General features: G+C 47.9%; 1 protein-coding gene across 5 annotated transcripts in view; it reads right to left on the reverse strand.

The window, feature by feature from the left end:
- The window catches only part of ARHGAP17 (Rho GTPase activating protein 17), a 1,009,368-nt gene that overhangs the window by 565,334 nt on the left and 423,682 nt on the right, over positions 1-20,352 (reverse strand). For all 5 annotated transcript variants that reach the window (XM_069647362.1, XM_069647363.1, XM_069647360.1 and 2 more), the window contains exons 3-4: positions 12,416-12,520; positions 10,369-10,445 (exon numbers count right to left, since the gene is read on the reverse strand). In XM_069647362.1, the coding sequence (XP_069503463.1) occupies positions 10,369-10,445; positions 12,416-12,520 (182 nt within the window). The remainder of the gene's footprint in view (positions 1-10,368; positions 10,446-12,415; positions 12,521-20,352) is intronic.

A 20,352-nucleotide genomic window follows, 5' to 3' on the forward strand; every position in this document is an offset into this window, starting at 1 on the left:
GCGAGTGGTTGAGTTTTAACTCACCCAAAGAGGACGGCACCACACCCAACAGGCGCCCCTCCTAACATCCCCCAAAACATGAAAGGCTTTGCACAAAAAGGTAGAAGGGCCTGGCACAGCACTGAAAGCACAGCTCTATCCCTCCTCTCTCCAGTCTCCACCACCCGCAGTGCCCATAATGTCTCCTTCAGGGCCCACCCTGCAGAACAAAAGGAGAGACAAGCATGCATCTTCTGTGCTCTCAGCACACTAGGCATGAAACACTTTCGTCAAATGGGCATCACCTTTTACTTGATGGAGCAAGGATTGATTTGGAAAGACTGGCTAATGACAAAGTTACTCAGTGAAGTGACTACCTTACTCCTAGTCCATAGCCCCCTTTCCTTCATACTTGTGGGACATTCCGTCCTTCGGGACGGGACTGGAGACCTTTTGTTAAAAAGCATCAAAAATTGTATTTTTGTCCTTTTATTTTTATGCTGTGCCACCGCACTTGACTGTAACCCCACCTTCCTGAGCTCCGCGCAACGCCCTTCAGTCCTTTTCTATTGCCAGGTCTGAGACCATTTAAGCAATAATAGAGGATGCTTATTAGAAGGGACAGCGGGCGGGCGTATGGAGGAAAAGGGACTATGGACTAAGAGTAAGGCAGTCACTAAGGTGAGTAACTGTCATACTCCTACGTCCCGTCCCTTTTCCTCCATACTTGTGGGAGATTCCCAAGCACTGACCATAGGTATTACAGGTGGATGGAAATTTCCCTTATTGGAATAAATTCTTGAGAACTGTCTGGCCAATTTGAGCATCAGCCCGGGAGCTCAGGTCTAGACAGTAATGCTTGCAAAAAGCCGATGGGGAGGCCCACGTCGCTGCCTTGGCGATTGACTCCCAAGGGACATACTTTTGGAAGGCAACAGCAGCCGATTTACCTTGGACCAGATGTGAATGAATGCCTTTAGGTGGTTGAAGGAATTAAACCTTGTAGGCCTCGGAGACACATGAAGCAACACAGCGGGAGATGGATGCTTTTGAGGCATGTTTTCTCTTTGGATCACCAAATGAAACAAACAGCTGAGAGCTTCTGAGTTCGCTAGTTCTGTCGAGGTAGAACTTCAGAGCCCGTCTGATGTCTAGGTTGTGCAGAACCCTTTCAGCATCAGAGACCGGGTTCGGGAAGAAAATCGGTAGAGATAAAGACTGGTTTAAATAGAATCCCGAAAACACTTCAGGAATGAAAGAATGGTGGGTGCGAAGCACCAACCTTACCCTTATGGAAAGTTAGGAACGGATGTTCCACAGAAAGAGCCTGAAGCTCACTTAACCGTCTTGCAGATGTTACTGCAATCAAAAAAGCCACCTTCCAGGAAATGTACTTAAGTCCATTAGTAGCCATGGGTTCAAAGGGCTTATGACATAACGCGTGAGGACCACATTTAGATCCCATTTCGATTGAGGGGCCTAAACCGGTGGAAAAAGATGGAGGAGACCAGCAAAGTGTCTCTTGATGACTGGATTAGCCAATGAAAAGGTACAGCTGTCTGGACAGGTAGGCCGCAATGGCGGACAAATAAGTCCTGCAAGACATGAAATGTGATACAAAGGACAGAACAGTGTCGATGGAAGCATGCCTGGGATCGAGCTCTTTGCCAAACACCAATGGCAAAAACTGAGCCATTTGCACATGTTTTGAGCCTCAGCTGTTGATTGCTCTGGTGAAGAAGGTTGGGAATCTGCGGCAACCTGATTGGGGGAAGCACAGACAGGTGCTGCAGTTCCGAAAACCAGAACCTCGCTGGTCACCAAGGAGCCATGAAGAGGAGAATGCAGTTCGATGCACTCCTGAGTTTGCAGAGTGACTGATGAATCAATGGTAATTGAGGGAAGGCATAAGCTTTCATGTTGTCCCACGGGATCTCGAGGGTGTCCCCCCAGGAAGACACTCCGAGACCGTCCCTGCACGCATACCGAGGAAGTTTCCTGTTTGAAGATGTCGCAAAGAGGTCCACCTCTGGAGTGTCAATTTCAGTGAGGACATAGTTATTCATTTCCCACTCGTAACTCGCTGCCGATTGGCAGCTGAGGGAGTCTGCAGCCACACCGATGTGACGGGATGTGTACAGCTTGGAGCCAGACATTGTGTTGGATGGCCCAATTCCAAATTTGTATAGCGAGGTCCACCAGTAGAGGAGACTTGGTGCCCCCTCGGTTGATGTAAAACATCACCACGGAATTGTCTGTGCGAATACGGACCACAATGTTGGTGATAGTTGGTTGAAAAGCCTTGAGCGCCAGAAAAACTGCCAGGAGCGCTAGGTAATTGATATGGAATCGCCTGTCTTGAGGCGTCCACAAATTGTACACATCGAGGTGATGCAGTGTCGCTCCCCACCTCAGAAAGGAGGAGTCTATGGTAACCGTTACTTGTTGGCAGGGCTCCTGGAAGAAGGTCCCCCACTGAAAGGTTGCTGGCGGACGACCACCACTGAAGATCTGCCATCATGCAAGATGGTACTGGAATCATCTTGGAATCCATTCAGTAGATGTTTTATCGGCGGGGAGACCCCCCATTCCAGGCGAAGAGGCTGCTGTCTGGGGGAAAAACCAGCCACCTTGCTGTTGCTGTTTAAGGCAGGGCCCACCAGCTGGAGCATCTGATCGGCACACACGGAACCCAGAGAAGGACCTTGTTTGGGACCCTGAACCTCTAAATGTAAGGTGCCTTTTGCTGGAGTTTTCGCCAGGACTGACAATGACTAGTGCTTGCCTTGGTCTTCGTAAGTTCCTCATCTGTGGAGGAATGGACCAATTCTTTACCCTCAAAGGGGAAATCAAGCACCTTGTCCTGAACTTCCTTCAAGAACTTCATAGCATGCAGCCACGCTTGGCGGGAGACGTCTACCCCGACCATAAGGCCTCGAGCGGAAGTGTCAATGTGATGAGCCGCAGCCTCAAATAGATCCTGAGCCAAAATTCTGGCATCTGACAAGCCGCCTTTGAAGTCCTTAAGCCTATCAGCAGGAATACATTCCTGGAACTCAGCTAGCACCTTCCACAGTTTGACATTGGCAGCCACCATTATAAGCTCAGTGTTAGCCTGATGCAGCTGAAGAGCTGAGTTGGAAAAAAACTTTTTCCCCAATGGCGTCAAGAAGCTTGTCCTCCTTGGAAAGGATCTGGGATGCTGCAGTGAAGGATGTAGAGGCCGGCTTGGACTGGAGCGTAGCTGCTGCCACCAACGTCGACGAGGGGAGGGGACAAGCGGACAAAGATATGTCCTCAGAACCATGAAGCTTATAGCAAGCATCAATCTTCTTGTTCGGATGCTGCCCAGAATGAGGTTTTTCCCAGACCTTACAGGCCTCACCCAAGACGTCCTTCTGGAGGAACAGGCCGATGAGATCCTGTGTTGACAGAGTGAAGGTTCCAAAAAGCACCCCCTCTTGTGGAACAAGAGCCTCGGGTACTGGGATGTCTAGCAGCGCCATCATAACCAGCACACTAACGTGAAAAGGTCTAATAGAGCGGTGCGGTTGATTGCTGTCCTGGTCCGTCTAGTCCTCATCCAGTGAAGTGGGAGCAGAAGACTGATCCACTGCACGTCACGCCTCAGGGCCTAAAGTGTTTAGCAGAGCACCCGAAGACTTTTCAATCGAGGAAAGCGTTGGCAGTGGGGGAGGAGGTTCCACCGGAAGAGGTGGAGGAGGCGGCCCTACTGGAACCTGCATGGCATTTGGCAGAGCAGGAGGCCTAGTATAAATTTGCTTTAAAAAATCCTTAAAGTACGCCTTCATGGGATCAGAATGCAAAAGTGTAAGTATGTCCCAAAAAACACATCCTCTGATGAAGGTCTGGGAGCTGGAGTGGGCAAAGGCTGCTCAGAAGGGGCATACCCCCATGACCGCAAGGAGGATGGTTGCCAGGATTAACTCCCACCAACTGGATCCACATCGATCAAAGGTGCGGATGCAGGAGGGAGCAAGACTGTATGCAGCAGCGGTGTACGAGCACGCCAATCCATTGGAGGGTGGAACGGGTTCTTACTCTCCACAAAGTGTGGAAAGGGCTGCTCTGCCCCAAAAGGAGGCCCCTCAGCACCAGCCATATTGAACCTTGGTGAAAGAGAGGTAGTTAAAATAGCCGCCGTGGTCCGCGGGGGTTGGGCCGCCATTTTGTCAACATCTGAGGGGACTGCGTCACAGGAGTAAGTGATGCGATATTCACCACAGGGGAGTCAGGGGTCTTATGGTGCCATTTTAGCCTTGTAGCAAGGAACCTCGGCAGAGCCGGTACTCGCAGATCTAGGGTGTTTATCAGACACCTTAGGGGCTGCCAAAGAATTAGCCGAGTGGGGGACCCTCGGCAGAGCCGGTACTGGAAGACTTCTGGTGCAAGACCGTCTTCTTTGCCCCCATCAGCAGGACTGGTGTCATCACAGGGCCGAGCGAGGGAAGGCTGAGAGTTGCCCCCTGCAGCCAGGACCTTCAAGGAAGGCCCCCCCAATCCTGTCGGTGTTAAATATAGCCCCAAGAAGGGGAACCTCAGGGTTAACCTTGGTACTTGTAGCCACCTTGAGAGGGGCCCGAGCCTAGACTCTGCAGTTAGTTCCAGATGTGGAAACCTCGGGCCGACTCCGGTAGCAAGAGCCACAGAAGAATTGGGTCTGACTTTAGCCCCTAAATGGGGAACATCAGAAGAAGATCCAGTTTTGACAGCCCCCTTAAGGGGAACCTAGGGGATATCCCTGTAACAGAGGCACTCCTGGACCGGGAAGACGTCTCCCCGGCCGGGGTGCCCTGAAAAGGAAAGAACTGAATAGTCGTTTCCTTTTCTCTTCAATGATGAGTTGAATGTGTGGTGGAAGAATGTGTTGAAACGCCTCTTCCCACCCGACAAGCCGACGCTGGAGTGCACGGACGGAGAGGGAGTTGCAATAGAAGCACAAGACCCAACAGTGTTCTGGGCCTAAGTACTCCAGACAAAGAGTGGGGATCCGCCCTAGCGAAACGATGTTCGCAGGATGAACAGGACACGAATCCCAGATGCTCCGGCATAGACTGAGGACAAGATGACCATGGAACTGGAGCAGGAAAGGACAAAGGAAAAAAAAGAAAAATATTCCCAGTGATGCAAGTGCGTCCGACTCAGACCATGCTGAGAAAAGCACTGAAGGGCGATGCGCGTGGCAGAGATCAGGAAGGCCGGGTTACAGTCACGTGCGTTGGCCCAGTGTAAAAATAAAAGGACAAAAATAAAAATGTTGATGCTTTTTAACGAAAGTCCCCTCTGTCCCAAAGGACGGAATCTCCCACAAGTATGGAGGAAAGGGGACGGGACGTAGGAGTATTCCTTTTTTAAGTTGTTACTTTGTTATTAGCAGTGACTATTCGAATATGCAAATGATTAAGTAATTGGAGTTGTGATGACTCCTTTTTGCGTTTCAGTGCCCTTCTAGAGCCAGAAGGCTAAAGATAGCAAGGCCCAAAAGCAAAAATGTTAAAGTACAAGTAGACACATCCCAGTCTCCCCTCAGTGATTGCTTACATGCATACTGTACTTTTGGGCTAGTCTTAGTTACAGGGGCGCTGTCCATCAAGCATACCTTTTAGTGCACAAAAATACAATATTTGAACAGTTTATTTTCTGATAGTGTATTCCTTTCAGGGTTTATACAAAGTAGACAACAATAAAAAGAAATGCAATAAAGAATGGATATACATATTTTAAAATGTGTTCTTAATTTACAAAGTGTTTATCAACATAAATATTTATTAAAAATGCAACTATTCTGCCCCGGCCAAATACTTGTCTAACTATTCGGTATTCGGCTGAATACTTAAATCTACTATTCCGTACACCCCTACAAATAATTCACGAGGTGCCTCAATGAGATAAAAGTTTAGATGAACAACAATCTGAAAAAAAAATGCAATTTAAATCATGGTTGCCCCACACAACAATTGACTGCACACACTGCTTTCCTGGCCCAAAATATTGGGATAGAGATCAGAAACAATGAATTAAAAAAAACATGGAATTCTGATGGCACGCGTACTTACATTAAAAGAACAAGCCAACAACACAGTATGGAAATTCTTCTACCACTATTAATTAGATGCATTACTTCAGATAACAGATTTCCACACAGGTCCCTTGCAATCATTTCACGAATATTGCCAAGAATCAACGATGCAAACAACCTATACCTAGGTATACCAGAATACTGCACCAAGAAATGACAACGCTTCTCAATCATGGTAGCAAGACTCTGTGGTGGTTCGGAAGAAGGAGTCGGACACACACTGGACATGTTGACTTTCTATAACAAAAAGGCTCATCTATCCCTATTACTAGAGGGGTTTCCCTGTCTGTAACTGAAGGTGCTGGTCCGTCATCAGGAAGTCCAAAGTAAATGTCCTCAGTCCTAACCTAACTAACTGACCCTGTCATTAATACAAATTAAAGTCGGCCAAAATAATGTCTCATCTCCTGCTAGTTTCCCTTTTTGCCTTCTTGGCTGAAGCTTTCTCCCTGGATTTTTATATTGGCTCTTTATATCGTCAATAAACAAAATGTCTCTTTTTTAAATAATGTTGCTTATGCAGATCTTCTCTGACTCTCTTGGAGTTTCATTCAATCTCTTGCAGCTCATCCTAACTGTTCATCAGTCTTTTACTCTTCTTAGTGTTATGCTTATAATGATTCTCCTGAAGATACAGTCTTTGCTTTCAGTTTTTTCACGTTCTTGAGATCCAGCCTTTTAGGTTTTTTAAGATTGTATCTGTGCTAGGAGTCCTTGTCGCTTAAGGGTAATCACTCCCGTGCCACTTGTTCAGACCCCTATGGGAGTGTCTTGCGGAGCAGGCTCGCCTCCCTAGCCTCAAAAGGGGTGAATCCCAGCTGGGGATAAGGGATGAATACCTTTGATTTGTCACAACTAATAAGAAACAGGAGGAAAAATCAATTTTAAAGCACTATGCATTGCATACAGAGCACTGCATAGTCAGGGAGCAGGATTCCTTCTAACAAAAATCCCTCTCTACCAATCAAGAACGACCCTACAAGCTAGCAAATTTAGGCGCTATGAGGAAAATGAATGGAGAGGTGCATCTTCTTACACACTTCTAGCAAAACTGTGGAACTCTGTTCCCACAGAAATCAGGACAACAGGAGGCCATTTAAAATTCAGAAAACTGTCAAAATGTGGCTTTCCAATACACCGGGAAAGAAAACTACTCGCAACCCTGTGAGAGAAACACGCTACAACAAAATCGCCACCATAATACGACCGAGCACCCATTCAACAAACGTCACACCTGAATGACCCAATACTCAAGGGACAACAGGACGAAAACCCAAATCACAGCAACCCGATCGTATCAAACTAGCATGCCAAAGAGACGCAGCCTTTTCCGACACTAACACCACCAGACGACCCAGGAATCACGCAAGGAAGAAAAACAATTGTAACAAGTCCAGTAAGCTGCACTTGTCGATAGGAAATTAGAACCCCTCTCAGCCAGGGGAAATCCTGAGCCAGTCCTAGCCGAGGTGTATGTTTGCAGTTGAGGGCCCCAATTCCAGTCCCTCCTCATTTGCCAGATTGTTTCTGAGCAGTACAACTTGATCTCACACCATGCCTCAAAATCAAAAATGCTTGCCAGTGTCTTTCTATATTCATAGGCAACAACCAAGGCCTGAGCTAGAACAGGCAGACACATCAGTCCTCCAGCACCACACGCTATCTAAAAGACAAGACCGGAGACGGGGACACCACCGCTGGCAAACAACCCCACTGTGTGCCATGCTTTGCCGCCGACAGAGAAGGAACAGTGGAGAGAGAGGCACTCAGCAGCACCCACACTAGGCAGTGGTCAGTGAAGTTGTGCGATGCTGCCAAGCAATCGTGGTGAGCAATCACAGCTGCCACAGAGTACCCTAGAGTACCAGGGACTATACCTGGGGACCAAAACCCACACACCCATTAGACTTACTGTAGGGGCACCAGGAACAATGCCCCCCAACAAGAACAAGGACATTTAGCTTCCCAGGCCGCCATTGTCATTACAAGGAGTACAAAAGAGAAGAGAAGAAAAGCAGGCAGAGTTGGACAAGCAGCATAGTGAAGAGCCAGGCAAGGAAGAGAAGGGAGGTTCGTAGAAACGAGATTAAATCAAGCAGGGTGCCTGTAAGGAACAATCCCTTACCCCTTTAGAAAACTAACAACCGGCTAGGGTGGGGAAAACTAGGAAGTCAAAGGAGTTTAGTGAGATAATGCCACAATCCTGTAGGTTGGCATCCCAGTCTATTGAGCCGATTAGTATACAGAGAGTGAAACAACCGATATCCACTAAGCTGGGTGTAAGGACGTCTGGGCTAGGGGGAAGGTGCATTGAAACTAGAGAGTGGGACAGCCAGAGGATCCCCTGACGTTTCAATAAACACCTTTGAACCATCAGTGACTTGGAGTTCTTGTGCCATATGCGATACAAGAAACAAATCTACAGGAGAAAAAAGAAGTGGCAGCCACTAAGAAGGTTTGGATCAGGCAGTCTCCAATATCAAAACAGTGACAACCGCCCAACAAATGCCCAAATTGGACAAACAAAAAGAACAAACAGCCAACGAATACCAAATAAATATATATACAGACTGCATTAACTCAAATCAAACTGGCAAAACATATACAGAGCCAACCCTCCAACACCACCATCATTGGAAAACTGAACCACCCAACAAGAAAATCTGACCGGGAACAAACCTGCAGGAATACTCAAATGAACTCACCAAAATAGAACTCTTGACCAGCACACCACCAGGCATGGACTTCTTTATAGAGAAATAGGCCCATGGCCGAACCAAAAACACATAATGCTTGTGTGGGCTAGTTTTTTGGGTCAAAGTGAGGACTTTTCTGGCCAATGTGGGCCAGTTTGATGAGTTACTTCACTATGCGACTAATAGTTTTGACCAGTGTTGCTGAATAAATATTCTTTAAAATGTACAATTTGCATCACATTTTATCAAAAACCTCCCCCTTAGGTACTAGTCAAACAACGTCACAAAAGGAATGAATTCCCATTTTCAACCATTTGCAACTAAAAGTAACTAGCCTACATTCCTTTTAAACATCCCCAAAACCAGAAACTTATTAACAGACTCCCCAAAATGTTCTTCACAACATAACTTTCTCAACAGCTCAGAGGAAGATTCTCATTAGCTAAGAGGAAGTCAATATAGTTCTCCATGTGCTAATAACACTTGAAAGTTGAACTCCACTGCATCTGTAATAGCTCAGGCCTGGGGTTGCATTGAACTGATGAAAGATATCATGGAAACGTTGAAGCCCAACATGGCGTTACCAGGGATTTACATCTAAACAGCCCCGAGCAGTCATGTATGCACTGGAAGCCATTTACACTGGAATCCAACACAGAAGCATCGCAGAGGCACTGATGTGGAGCCTGTAAATTCATGGAAACAATGTGCTCTAGCAGCAACCTACAACCAAAAGAATAGGGCATATATTTAAATGTTTTATTAAACTAGCATTGGCCGAGTAAACAGTTTTGGCTTTTGTGCAGTCATGGGATCTGCATTTTCCAAGTACCACCCTAACGGAACTACATGGCCACAGGCTGGCAACAGCTGCAAATGGTGCTAGTACCTATGCATGATATGCCCATCTAATACCTATACAAGAGCCAAAGCTGTTTGATATACCAATGCTTGTATAAACAGGCATTCAGCACAAGAAACGGATGCAAGCACAGTTTGTTAAGACGGTCACATTACATCAGGAGTTGGTTTCGCTGATTTACAGCTGCTACCAACCCATTACCTTTCTGAAGGCTGCGCAGAAAGTACAGAGCTAGACTCCGATACCAGAGGGATGTGCATTGGACAGGGAGGGGTAGGTAGTGGTTGGGAATGGCCACATGGACTAGCATGGCAGCAAATAGGCAATTAAATAACCAAACAACCCCCGCAGAATGTGTCCTGCACATCTCATCAACCCTATATCTTCAGTTCTCATGACAACAGTTTCAGCTTATAAGCAGCACTTTTAGTGTCACCCAACATCCAAAAATAAAAAAGGAAGGCAGTCAGCACAGTACATCCATGCAGCAGAGTTCTCAATCTTGGGTAAGCCCCTTAGAAGGAGGGAACCGGAGTTGAAAGCCAGGATCAGTGGCTAAAGCAGGATTTGCTGTAGATGGCTACTCCTAAAAAAATAAATTAGAGGAGTCTTTGAGGGAGGGCTGTGGAGGTTGGTTGAATTGAGGGGAACATTTAATCTCACAGGAAACCAGAAAGGTGGCTTGTGGGCTTACAAATGTAGACAGTATGATCTTAAAGCTGGAAACATACCCCAGAAGTGTGTCATCGCCTAGTTGTTGGGAACCCTCCTGCATAGTCTGAGACAGAGCGGTCAGCGGCAGCTTTTTCTAGGAAGAGAGAGAACAGCATTGGGTTAACTGGTCTCCAGTCTGGAAATTCCCACAAAAAAAGCAATACACACAAGTCCACAGGTTCGATCAACATCAGTAATACATTCCCGTGCCTAATGCCAATCTTCACAATACAAGTCATTTACATGTGTAAATACATCTATTTTGCTTAAACCTCTGAGAGATGGGAGATCAGCCAAACCTGGCATCCGGTCTCCCACCACAGTTGGGTCAGCAAGACAAGCACACAGAACCATCACTTCCGAGACAATGCTGACCTCTGCCCTTTCAGGAAAGCTTGGGGACTTGAGAAATGCAGATTGCCCCCAGACAGGAAACCTTCTCACTGAGCTAAGCTGCTCCGTATTTGTGTTGTAAAAGGACATCACTTTGCTGTTTCTATAAGGCGCACTCCATCCGCTGCACTGAAACTACTTAAAGATTTACATTTTGTATGGAATATTATTACCCTAGATCTCCCGCCTGTACATCGAAACCCTAGCCAGAGATAAAAAGGCAGGAAATTGTAGTGCATCTTCGCCCACAAAGCCATGGATGTCGCCAGATGAAGCACCAAACTAGCAACCCAAAGCAGGATGGCCAGCAGCACAGCATTATTATACTGACAGATAGAAAAGCTGCCCCCATGGTTGCCAGGTGCTATTACACTTGAATTTCTACAAACCTGTTAAGAAGAAACTGCAATGCCTGTCCCCAAAATCATGCTATGAGTATACTTTGTAAAGTTACATTTTCTCAGCGCACATTCCTATGCATACTCCTCAATCCCCATTACTACTTTAAATCAATCAGGCTTCTGTGCACGGAATGTGCTGCAGAGGCTTATGTGTTACGTTTTATAGGATCGAGTAAGATCCAACAAGGCACAGAGCTTCATTAAACGGAGGTTGTGAGATTAGCCAAGGGAACACGATGCAGTAGCCAGCTGGATGTGAAATGGCAAGGATTGAAATCGCTGGGAGCTATTTGGATGCTGCTAGCAGCCTAGTTTGCTAACCACAGACTACTATCTGGAGATACTTTTGGCTTCAAGACACTTTGTAACCTCCAAATACACGCATGCGATGTGATGTGATTTCTTTTTAACTGTGTGAAAGAGACAATTTGTTTTACAAGAGATCTTAAGTGCTTTTTGGAATTTACATACTTCAAAGCCAGGTGTTGGTCACAGGTGTTATAATAGTTTTTACAGTGAATACATTCAAAATATATATTGGTATTATAACATGGTCCCTTCATTTTAACATTGTTGTTACCAGGGTCTACTAAAATGTAGTCCAAAACAATCTGTAAACAACAGTTATTAAATCTGATGAAATAAAGTGAAATTGCTTGAAGGATAAGTTGACCTCACATTTACTGCCCATAACTAGTAACTTGCTGTTCCCCAGAGGTAGCTCCCGTTCACTGGACCAGGTACTTCGGTCAGGATATACTTTAGATCCAGCTCATCAAATCTATTTCAATGAATGGTATCACAATTAAAACTTCAGTCACCAGGGAATGCCAAGTCGGAGGCTCGCATGGCAAAGGACAAAAGATTTCCGGCCCGATTCTCCCTCTCTTTAAGGCAACCACACAGCTTTGGGCACATTTCACATTTGAAATTACACCACAGAGGAAATGCCAGCTCTGGAACTTCTGCAATGTTGTGAATTTCAGGCTTGAACCATATACACTGCAGGCACTATGCGGCTGCAAACTTGTGCAGGTGTTGGGTATTTCAAGCCTGGATCGCATGCACTAAAAGAGGCATTCATACTTTGGAATAAAATTAGTCCATTGGTCAACTATGCCATGTGCAGCAAAGTTCTTTTGCTCGCTCGCCCCCCCGTCACCCACCCAACCACCCTCCCTCCCTCCATACCTCTCTCCCTCCCTCCCTCCCTCCCACCCACCCCTGCGTGGAATCGGAGGCAGCATGCACATACATAAGCAGTACTCACGTGTCTTTTCTCTGGATCTGTGCCCGGCTGGCCTTGAAAACAGCTGGTGAGCCTTTTGTGGGAGTTATGGCAAACCATCCTGACTGCATCCAAACGCCTCTCGATCTTTACAGAAATACAAAAAAAGCAGAACAAAATGACTGACCTCCCCAGAACAAACTTTTCATCTTTTTTGTCCTGTATCGGAATGAGCGTCACTGCTATCAGTAGTAAGCATTAATGACTTTTTTTTTAACCACAGACGACCATAACGTGCATGCAGGTACTTATTATTCTCGAGGTAGAAGGCAAGAGCTCCTGTTGTCTGTAAACATGGGGCATAACAGTGGATTTTATGACTTTTACCATTGTGGTTGCACCAGACTTGGGAGAAATTAAGCTTAGTTGGAAGGCAATCATGACCTGGGTCGGGCAGTTGTGTTCAGAGGACTCCCTAATGCCTTACCTCACCCTGGCCGAGGTATATGCTCAGCTGCACTGACCGTAACAGAGGGGCTACAGGGGACAACATATATGTGACAACCAGGGAGAACACAGTTGGGAATGGAGGGGCTGCATGTGGCTGAAGACGCTCGATGCATCCTTATGGTCCTATGCAGGCCAACTGAATATCTTATAGTGGGCGCTGTTCATCTTCCACTTATGGCATAAAGCATACACTTCTCTCATCGCCTCGTGGATTGACAGGGCCCATCTTTCTAAATTAACAATACAGGGTCAGAACTATATGTCCGATTCCCTAGCTTTACTCACACCCTACCCATTCAGTCTTCAAAGTGCACGGCATTAGCCAGTAAATCCCTCCTCCATATCAGTTGTACCCAAGGAGGTGGCAACAGCCTGAATCATTTGTTAACAGCAACAGCACCCACAGGTAAAACCCCATCAGAGGGATGCGAGTATCAGCGAACCAAGGAGAAGCACCTTCTCTTTGACTAGTGCTTTTATGCCAGAAGTGCATCACTTTGAGACATTGCACAAAACAGCCAACGCTGCGCTATGCAAGAATGATTTTCATTACATGACCTAGAATAATTTACCACCTTCTAGCAAATGTAGGCTCTGCTCCCGGGCTGCAAAGGTGTCAAATGGGTCTCCATACGAGACCGGACACACACAAATGTTAGTATTGCTTGGTGGCTATGTGGCCGAAATAACCAACATTTAATATTGATGCTTTAAGAATATATCCTAAATGGGTTGCTAAACATTACAATAAAACACTGCAATCGTAAACATATTTGCATTAGATGCCTTGTTAGAGGAAGTGAACTGTGGCAGATTCCATTGAACAGGACTCTGGTTGTGTGCATGTCTATAGTAATAATTAAAGTTACTCACTCTAGTTACTAGAGTACTCAGTCCTCTCTGTTCCATCCTCGTGCGCGTCCCCCAACCTGCGGACGGTACCGGAAATTTTTGCAGCGAGAAATGGAGCTTCCCCATTAAATTTAGTACAGCCCTCTGGTGCCTCACCTCAGTCCCCTTTGAACATATCAGATGCTTAGATACCTGGCTACACTTATTACATATCAGCCACTGGCATACAAGCGGGGGAAGATGGGTGGGATGTATGGGGGGACAGGGGACAATGGCCTATGAGTACTCTAGTCAGTGTGGCGAGTAACTTTAATTACTCATATGTCCCGTCGCCTTTTCCTCCATCCTTGTGGGTGAGGATTCCACCGAACAAGACCATAGGGTGGAGCTGTGACAAACTGCCTCATAGCTAAAAGAAATCAATTCTTCAGAACCACCTGACCGAATTCTACATCACGCCTGGCGCTGGTATCCAGGGAATAGTGCTTACAGAAGGCAGACGGAGTGGCCCAAGTAGCCGCCTTGCTGATGACATCCCAAGAAGCAGGTCTCCGAAACGAGACGGCTGTGGCCTTAGCTCTGACTACATGGCCATGAACCCCCCCACCAGGAACTGGTTTGCCCATGGCCGTGTATGGCCCTGAACCATCCAACGGGAGATGGAAGCATGAGAGCCGGGGGAGGAGCACCCAAAAGTGACAGACAATGCCTCAGACTTCCTGAAGGATTTCGTCCAAGAGAGGTCAAACTTGAGGACCCTTCTGAGTTTCAAGGAATGTAGGGCTCTCTGCCTCTGCGGGTTCGGGATGAACACCTGCAGGCAGACCTCTTGGTTAAGATGAAATGGAGACCACCTTCGGCAAGATGTTTGGGTGAGGGCGCAAGATGACCTTGTCGTTGTGACACGTGGTGAAGGGCTTGCACGAAGAAAATGCCTGCTGCTCATTAACTGTGCACGCAGAGGTGAGAGCTACCAGTAGAACCATCTTTAGCGTTACCAGCTGGATGTCCACAGAAGCCATCGGCTAGAAAGATTAGCACTGCAAGAACCACATTGAGGTCCCAGACCGGTAAAACATCGTAGTAGAATTGTCATCCTCACTAGAACAATCCTGTCCCTGATGAGGGGCAGAAACACCTTGAGGGCCAGGACCACTGCCCTGAGCTCGAGCAGATTGATATGCAGGAGGGCTTCCGCCCTGGACCATGCGCCATAAATCATGTAGCCCTCCAGAGTAGCCACCCAGCCCGAAAGAGGAGTCTGTCGTCACCACCAGGGTACGCTCCTGTCGAGTGAAGGGGGCTTCCACTGAAACATTGCCGCCCATCAACCGCCAGCTAAGATAGGGCAGGAGGAGCAGGTGTATTAGGATTCTGTCCGACTGAGACCTTGTCTCCTGATTCCAATTGGCTGCCAGGTGGATCTGGAGGCGCCTCATCTTGAGGCGAGCGTGCAGTACAGTGAGTACGCAGGAGGCCATCAGCCCCAGAAGGTGCTGGAACCACCATGTCGAGGTGGTCGAGTTGGCCAGAAAGTCCCTTATCCTTGCGAAGGGAAGTGGGGAACACCCGCTGAATGGCTGTGTTGCAAAACACCCCAGGGAAGACCAGATCCTAGGAAGAGCACAACTGTGACTTCCTCTGGTTGATTGAGAACACCATCTGATGAAGAATATCCGCCAATCTAGCAGGAGGGAGCCCGCCCTCGCCAGCCAGTCATCCAGATAGGGGTATAGGTGATGGCCATCCAAGCGGAGGAGACCGGCACTGCATTCATGAACTTTGTGAAGACACAAGGAGCCGTGTTCAGGCTGAAAGGGAGCACGTTGAACTGGAAGTGGTACGACAATCACAAACCGCAGAAACATCCGATGCGGGTGGTAGATGGGGACATGCAGGTACGCATCCTTGAGGTCTAGGTAGCACATCCAGTCCCCTGCACACAGACTCTGCTATGTGCGCGGGAGTAATCATCTTGAAGCATTCTAGCGGTAAATACAATTTGAGAAATTACAGGTCCAGGACAACCCTCAGGCCAGGATGGTTGTTCTTGGCACCGCAAAAATCCCGGAGCAGAAACCGCAGATCCTGTCTGAAGAACCGGTTCTACCGCCTGCATCTCCAAGAGCGAAAGGACCTGCCATAAAAGAGCCGATACCTGATCTGCCGAAGAGGAGGAGAGTATGGTATAGGAGAAGGAAGACGAAGACTGAAGCCCATGGAGACTGTGGGTAGGAACCAAGGGTTCTTGAAAAGACGCTTCCAACTGTCTGGAATAGAGCCAGTCGGCCCCCTTCTGGAGAGCTTTGTTCCCCCGACCTTGACGTCGGAGGCAGGTGCAGAGGAGGGAAGAGTGGAAATACCCCCACAAAGGCCTCTGCTGCGTCTTCCTGTTGTCGCTGGGAGACCGGTCAGGCCTCCCGTACAACGATGCAGGAACCCATTAAAGCCAGTGAAAGCATGGAGTTTAAATTTAGTCCTGCCCTGAGGCTGAAGGAAGGACTTCTGGACAGGCTTTGCGGGGATGGCCAAGGACTTGGCGGTTTGAGTGGATGTTTTCTTCTTTGTCAACTCGTCATCGGAAGATGAATCAAAGAGGTCCACGCCCTCAAAGGGGGCAGATCTAGGATCCGCTCTTGCATGTCAGATGAAAATGTAGTGTCATGCACTCACGCCGTCCTTCTCATCTCAACACCCAGGCACAGCCCTCTGGTGGCCGTGTCGATGTGGGAGACCGAAGACTCCATGAGGTCCTGCACAATGGCCCAGGCACCCGTCAGACCGGCCTTGAATGAGGCTTGCCTCTCCAAAGGTAGGTAAGGCAGAAACTCTGAGTTCCCGCCAGAGCTTCTGGTTAGCCGCAGCTAAAAGGGCATTGGCTTGCCGCAGATGCAGACCTGAAATGGCATAACAGTGTTTGCCCAAAGACTCTAGGACATTGTCCTCCTTGGAAAGACAACTAGAGGTGGCTCCCGTGGAGGAAGACGACAAACACAATGGGTTAGGATATAGCGAGGCTGCAGTCACCACTGAAGAAAGTGGCTGCAGGTAGGAGGCCAGAAGGATTTGCTCCCCGTTCGTCAGCCTGAACCTGCTGTCCAACTTCTTGTTCATCTGGGTGTTGGCCCTGGGATTTTCCCAGACCTTTTTCACCTGCAGGACATCTTTCCGGAGAGCAATGCCAGACTGGATTGTGGTGCGCCTGCCCAAAACCTCTACTATCAATCCCAACTCCTGGGGGGCTTCCTTGGATAGAGGGCCCCCCCAAGAACTCAGACAGGCCCTTAAGGTGGTCATGAAAGGCCTTAACAGATGCCGAGGGTTCATCACCTGGGCGTGGTCATCGCTGTCATTGTCCCCCCCACCACCTTTTTCACAGACTAAGGGGCGTACGGGCCCTGAGACACAGGTACCGGTGGGGTTCCCCCCTAGGTCCGAAAGCCGAAGACCGGTCCAATGGCTGTTGATGAGGCGGCACTGGTGGGACAGGGGTTATGGAGGGTTCTGAACAACTGGTAGGGCTTGGACCAGGGAAGGGACCGGCACTGGCACTGGTAACACTGGAGAACCAGGCAGAGGACCCAGGAGGAGGCCGGGCAGGCCCCACCTCCTTCACTATATCCTTCAGGAGTCCCGTCATCTGAGGGGAACACATGAGGAGGAGGAAGCGCTTGAAGTGATCCTCGGTATTCGCTGGATTCCTTGGGGCCGGGCCCTCCGAGGGACTTGGTCTTCGCTCCCGGTCAAAGATCTGAGATACCCGAGACGTTTAGCCATAAGGCTGCGATGGTTAGATGTACCATGGAGGAGACCAGATGCCTGTACCATACAGTCCGCTGCCACTTCCAGAGGGAAGGGGACTGGAACCTTCTTGTAAGGCCCAGTCAATGGGCGCAATGGGCGAGAGCACAGGCAGAGCTTGAGTCGAATCCAAATTGGCCACCGGCCTAGTAGGCTCTGCCATATGCCTATCCACCCTTTTGGGGCCTTGCGCCATGCCCTGGGTGGGAGGGCGCAAAGGCCCCAAGCCACGAGAAGGCTCAGACATGGGAGGATACAGCTTGGGTCCTGCACCCAAAGCAGAAGTGTCGACCTCGGAGAACACTCTGGTAGGCGCCGAGCCCTTAGCCAGCCGGCCGGTAGTCGCAACACCCTGACTCACGACCTTGGACCGAAGTCCGGTAGGCTTCGTGCCCTCAGCACCTGTGCAGGTAGTCGTGCTGAAACATGCCGAGAACTGACTCTTGGCGGTGGCACCAGACAATCTTTTACCCCCTGGGGTCAAAGAAGAGGACTAACTTGATCGACCCTTCAAAGCACTGCCCAGTAGGGTCCCTGAGCCCCTCGGCTTGGGAGCGGGTGGCCTTGACGGCCTCAGGTCTGTGCCCGGAGGAGACCCCAGGCCTCTTGGGTTGGGAGTCAGTAGACTTGGAGGCCTCGGGCCTGCCAGAACCTGAATCGGAGGACCCCTTGCCTGTGGGAACCTCTGGGAAGGAGTCACTGTGCTGAACACAGGACCTACCTTGTCTTGACGAGAGGTCCTGGATACGAAGTCCTTAAGGTGCGCCGGAGGAGAAGTGTGGAATATCTCCCTCCAACATGATAATTGATTCTTCAGTGCCCTGTGACTGAGAGCGATGCAAGCCGTGAACACGTCCCAGCGGTGGACGGGCCCCAGCCAGTCAAGACAGAGTGCATGAGGGTCCAAGGCCTGGAACGAGCAGCCGCACAAAGCACACCTTGTGATTCCTCCTGCAGCCAGTATGTGCCGGGGGAGGCGAGAGGAGGCACCAAAAGGATGTTGAAAAAGAAAGAAGAAGGGGAGAAAGCGGAAAGTAAAAAAAAAGTCTAAGCACTGGCTGCCAGGTCCAACCCCGCCTGTGCGGAAAAAGGGACCCAGATGAGGCCTCAGTGGGCGTTCCAATGCCCGAGGCCACGACCCTGCATGCTGTACTAACTTTAAGGAGGAAGCTTAATTTTTCACTGCCAAAGGTTCTGGTACCGTCCCCATGTTGGGGGACACCCACAAGAATGGAGGAAAGTGGACGGGACGTATGAGTAAAGTCTTTTGTGCCTCAAGTGAGTGTTAAACACAGGCTGTTGATAGCTTAGAGGGTATCAGCGTGGCTGAGCATGCAGATTGTTATTCTAGTGCAGGGGTCTGCGACCTTTGGCTCTCCAGAGGTTCTAGAATGCAACTCCCATGATCCTGCACCATTGAGTGTGCTGGCTAGGAATGATGGGAGTTGCAGCCATACTTTATTTTGTTATTGTTCTAGTCTTTAGAATAGTTGTGCAGACACCTGCTCAAGGATGTGCTTTTGCTGTCAGCGTGGCTCAATACATGGAAACGCTGCACGCTGTTTAATGCATGCCGCATGTAAAAAAGACTTCTGACCTTTTAGACTTCATTATTTTTTCATTTTCATACATTTTACCTTCTGACTCAGTTTTCTTTTAATTTTATGTTGCAGCAACATCTGTATAGTTAGAGAGATCACAGTTCTCTACAATCAAGGAAACTCCCAAAAGAGATCATTGATCAATTTTCAACACTGAGAATGCTAGACTGTATTTTCCTGCTAAACTGGGAAGTTGTGTTCAGCCTTCAGGTACTTTTCCGGCAACAGAATAAATACCTGTGGGCCTTCGTGAATATCTTTTTCATGGCTTTTTTTCAACGTTTTTAATGCATCCACACAGAGCATTTGCTTTGGGTAAAGCATCATTATCTATGAACAATATTTACTTCGATTTATGTAAGTTGATGGATCAAAGACATTTTCTCAACCATTTCTTATAACATAAGTTGGATATTTATTAGAACATTTATGTTCTTTTTTGATTGATCACATACTGAATGTTCTTAAACTATCAACTCTTTTGATCCTCCGGTACGTGGCCACCAGGTGGGTCATACCCATTGAATCCTCTCCTACTCCTCCCATTCACATTGCTGAAAGGATCCTGACAGAATATGTTATGTATATCCCCGAATTTTGTTTTAGTTGGGTTATTTTGTCTGCTCCTGTTTTCTAAAGCAAGTATGTACGGAGGTAGGTTTTAATAAAAAAAAAATGTTTTTCTGATATTTATTCATTTTTATCTTTAGTTTTAACATATGTGTTTTAGAAGGGACTTTTCCCTTGCATGGAGAGTTGTATTCCAAAAGCTTTGGCGATCCAAAAGTTGCAGTCCCCTGATCTAGTGGGGTGTTTATAGCAGTGTTTCCTGTGGCTCACGAGGACCTTTATCACAGCACAAACTGGTGGTTTTCAGTGGAGTTACTCTTGACTTACAAGGAAGTCTGTTGTCGCTGGTAGCAAGTGGGTCGGAAAGGAGTGGAATAAGTAAATAACGCTAAGTTGCAACTTTATTCATTTCTAAAATAATGGGAGGTTGGTGAAAAGTTCTCTGAAGTTGGGGTGCTATCTCCAAAAGAGCAGCAACACTTCTGCAACAAAACAGTAACACCTCACCTACAACCGCGAACACAGCCATGTAAATCTAAGTCATCCCCAGCAGGTCCACATCCCTACTCTATTTTATTTATTTAATTATGTGACAGAGCTTTAGGCAGCTCATGTGAAAGCCCCCCAGAACCCAAGTCAGGTCAT

Source organism: Ambystoma mexicanum, chromosome 2q (genome assembly GCF_040938575.1).
Source record: "Ambystoma mexicanum isolate Mex_15411 chromosome 2q, UKY_AmexF1_1, whole genome shotgun sequence".
NCBI lineage: Eukaryota > Metazoa > Chordata > Amphibia > Caudata > Ambystomatidae > Ambystoma > Ambystoma mexicanum.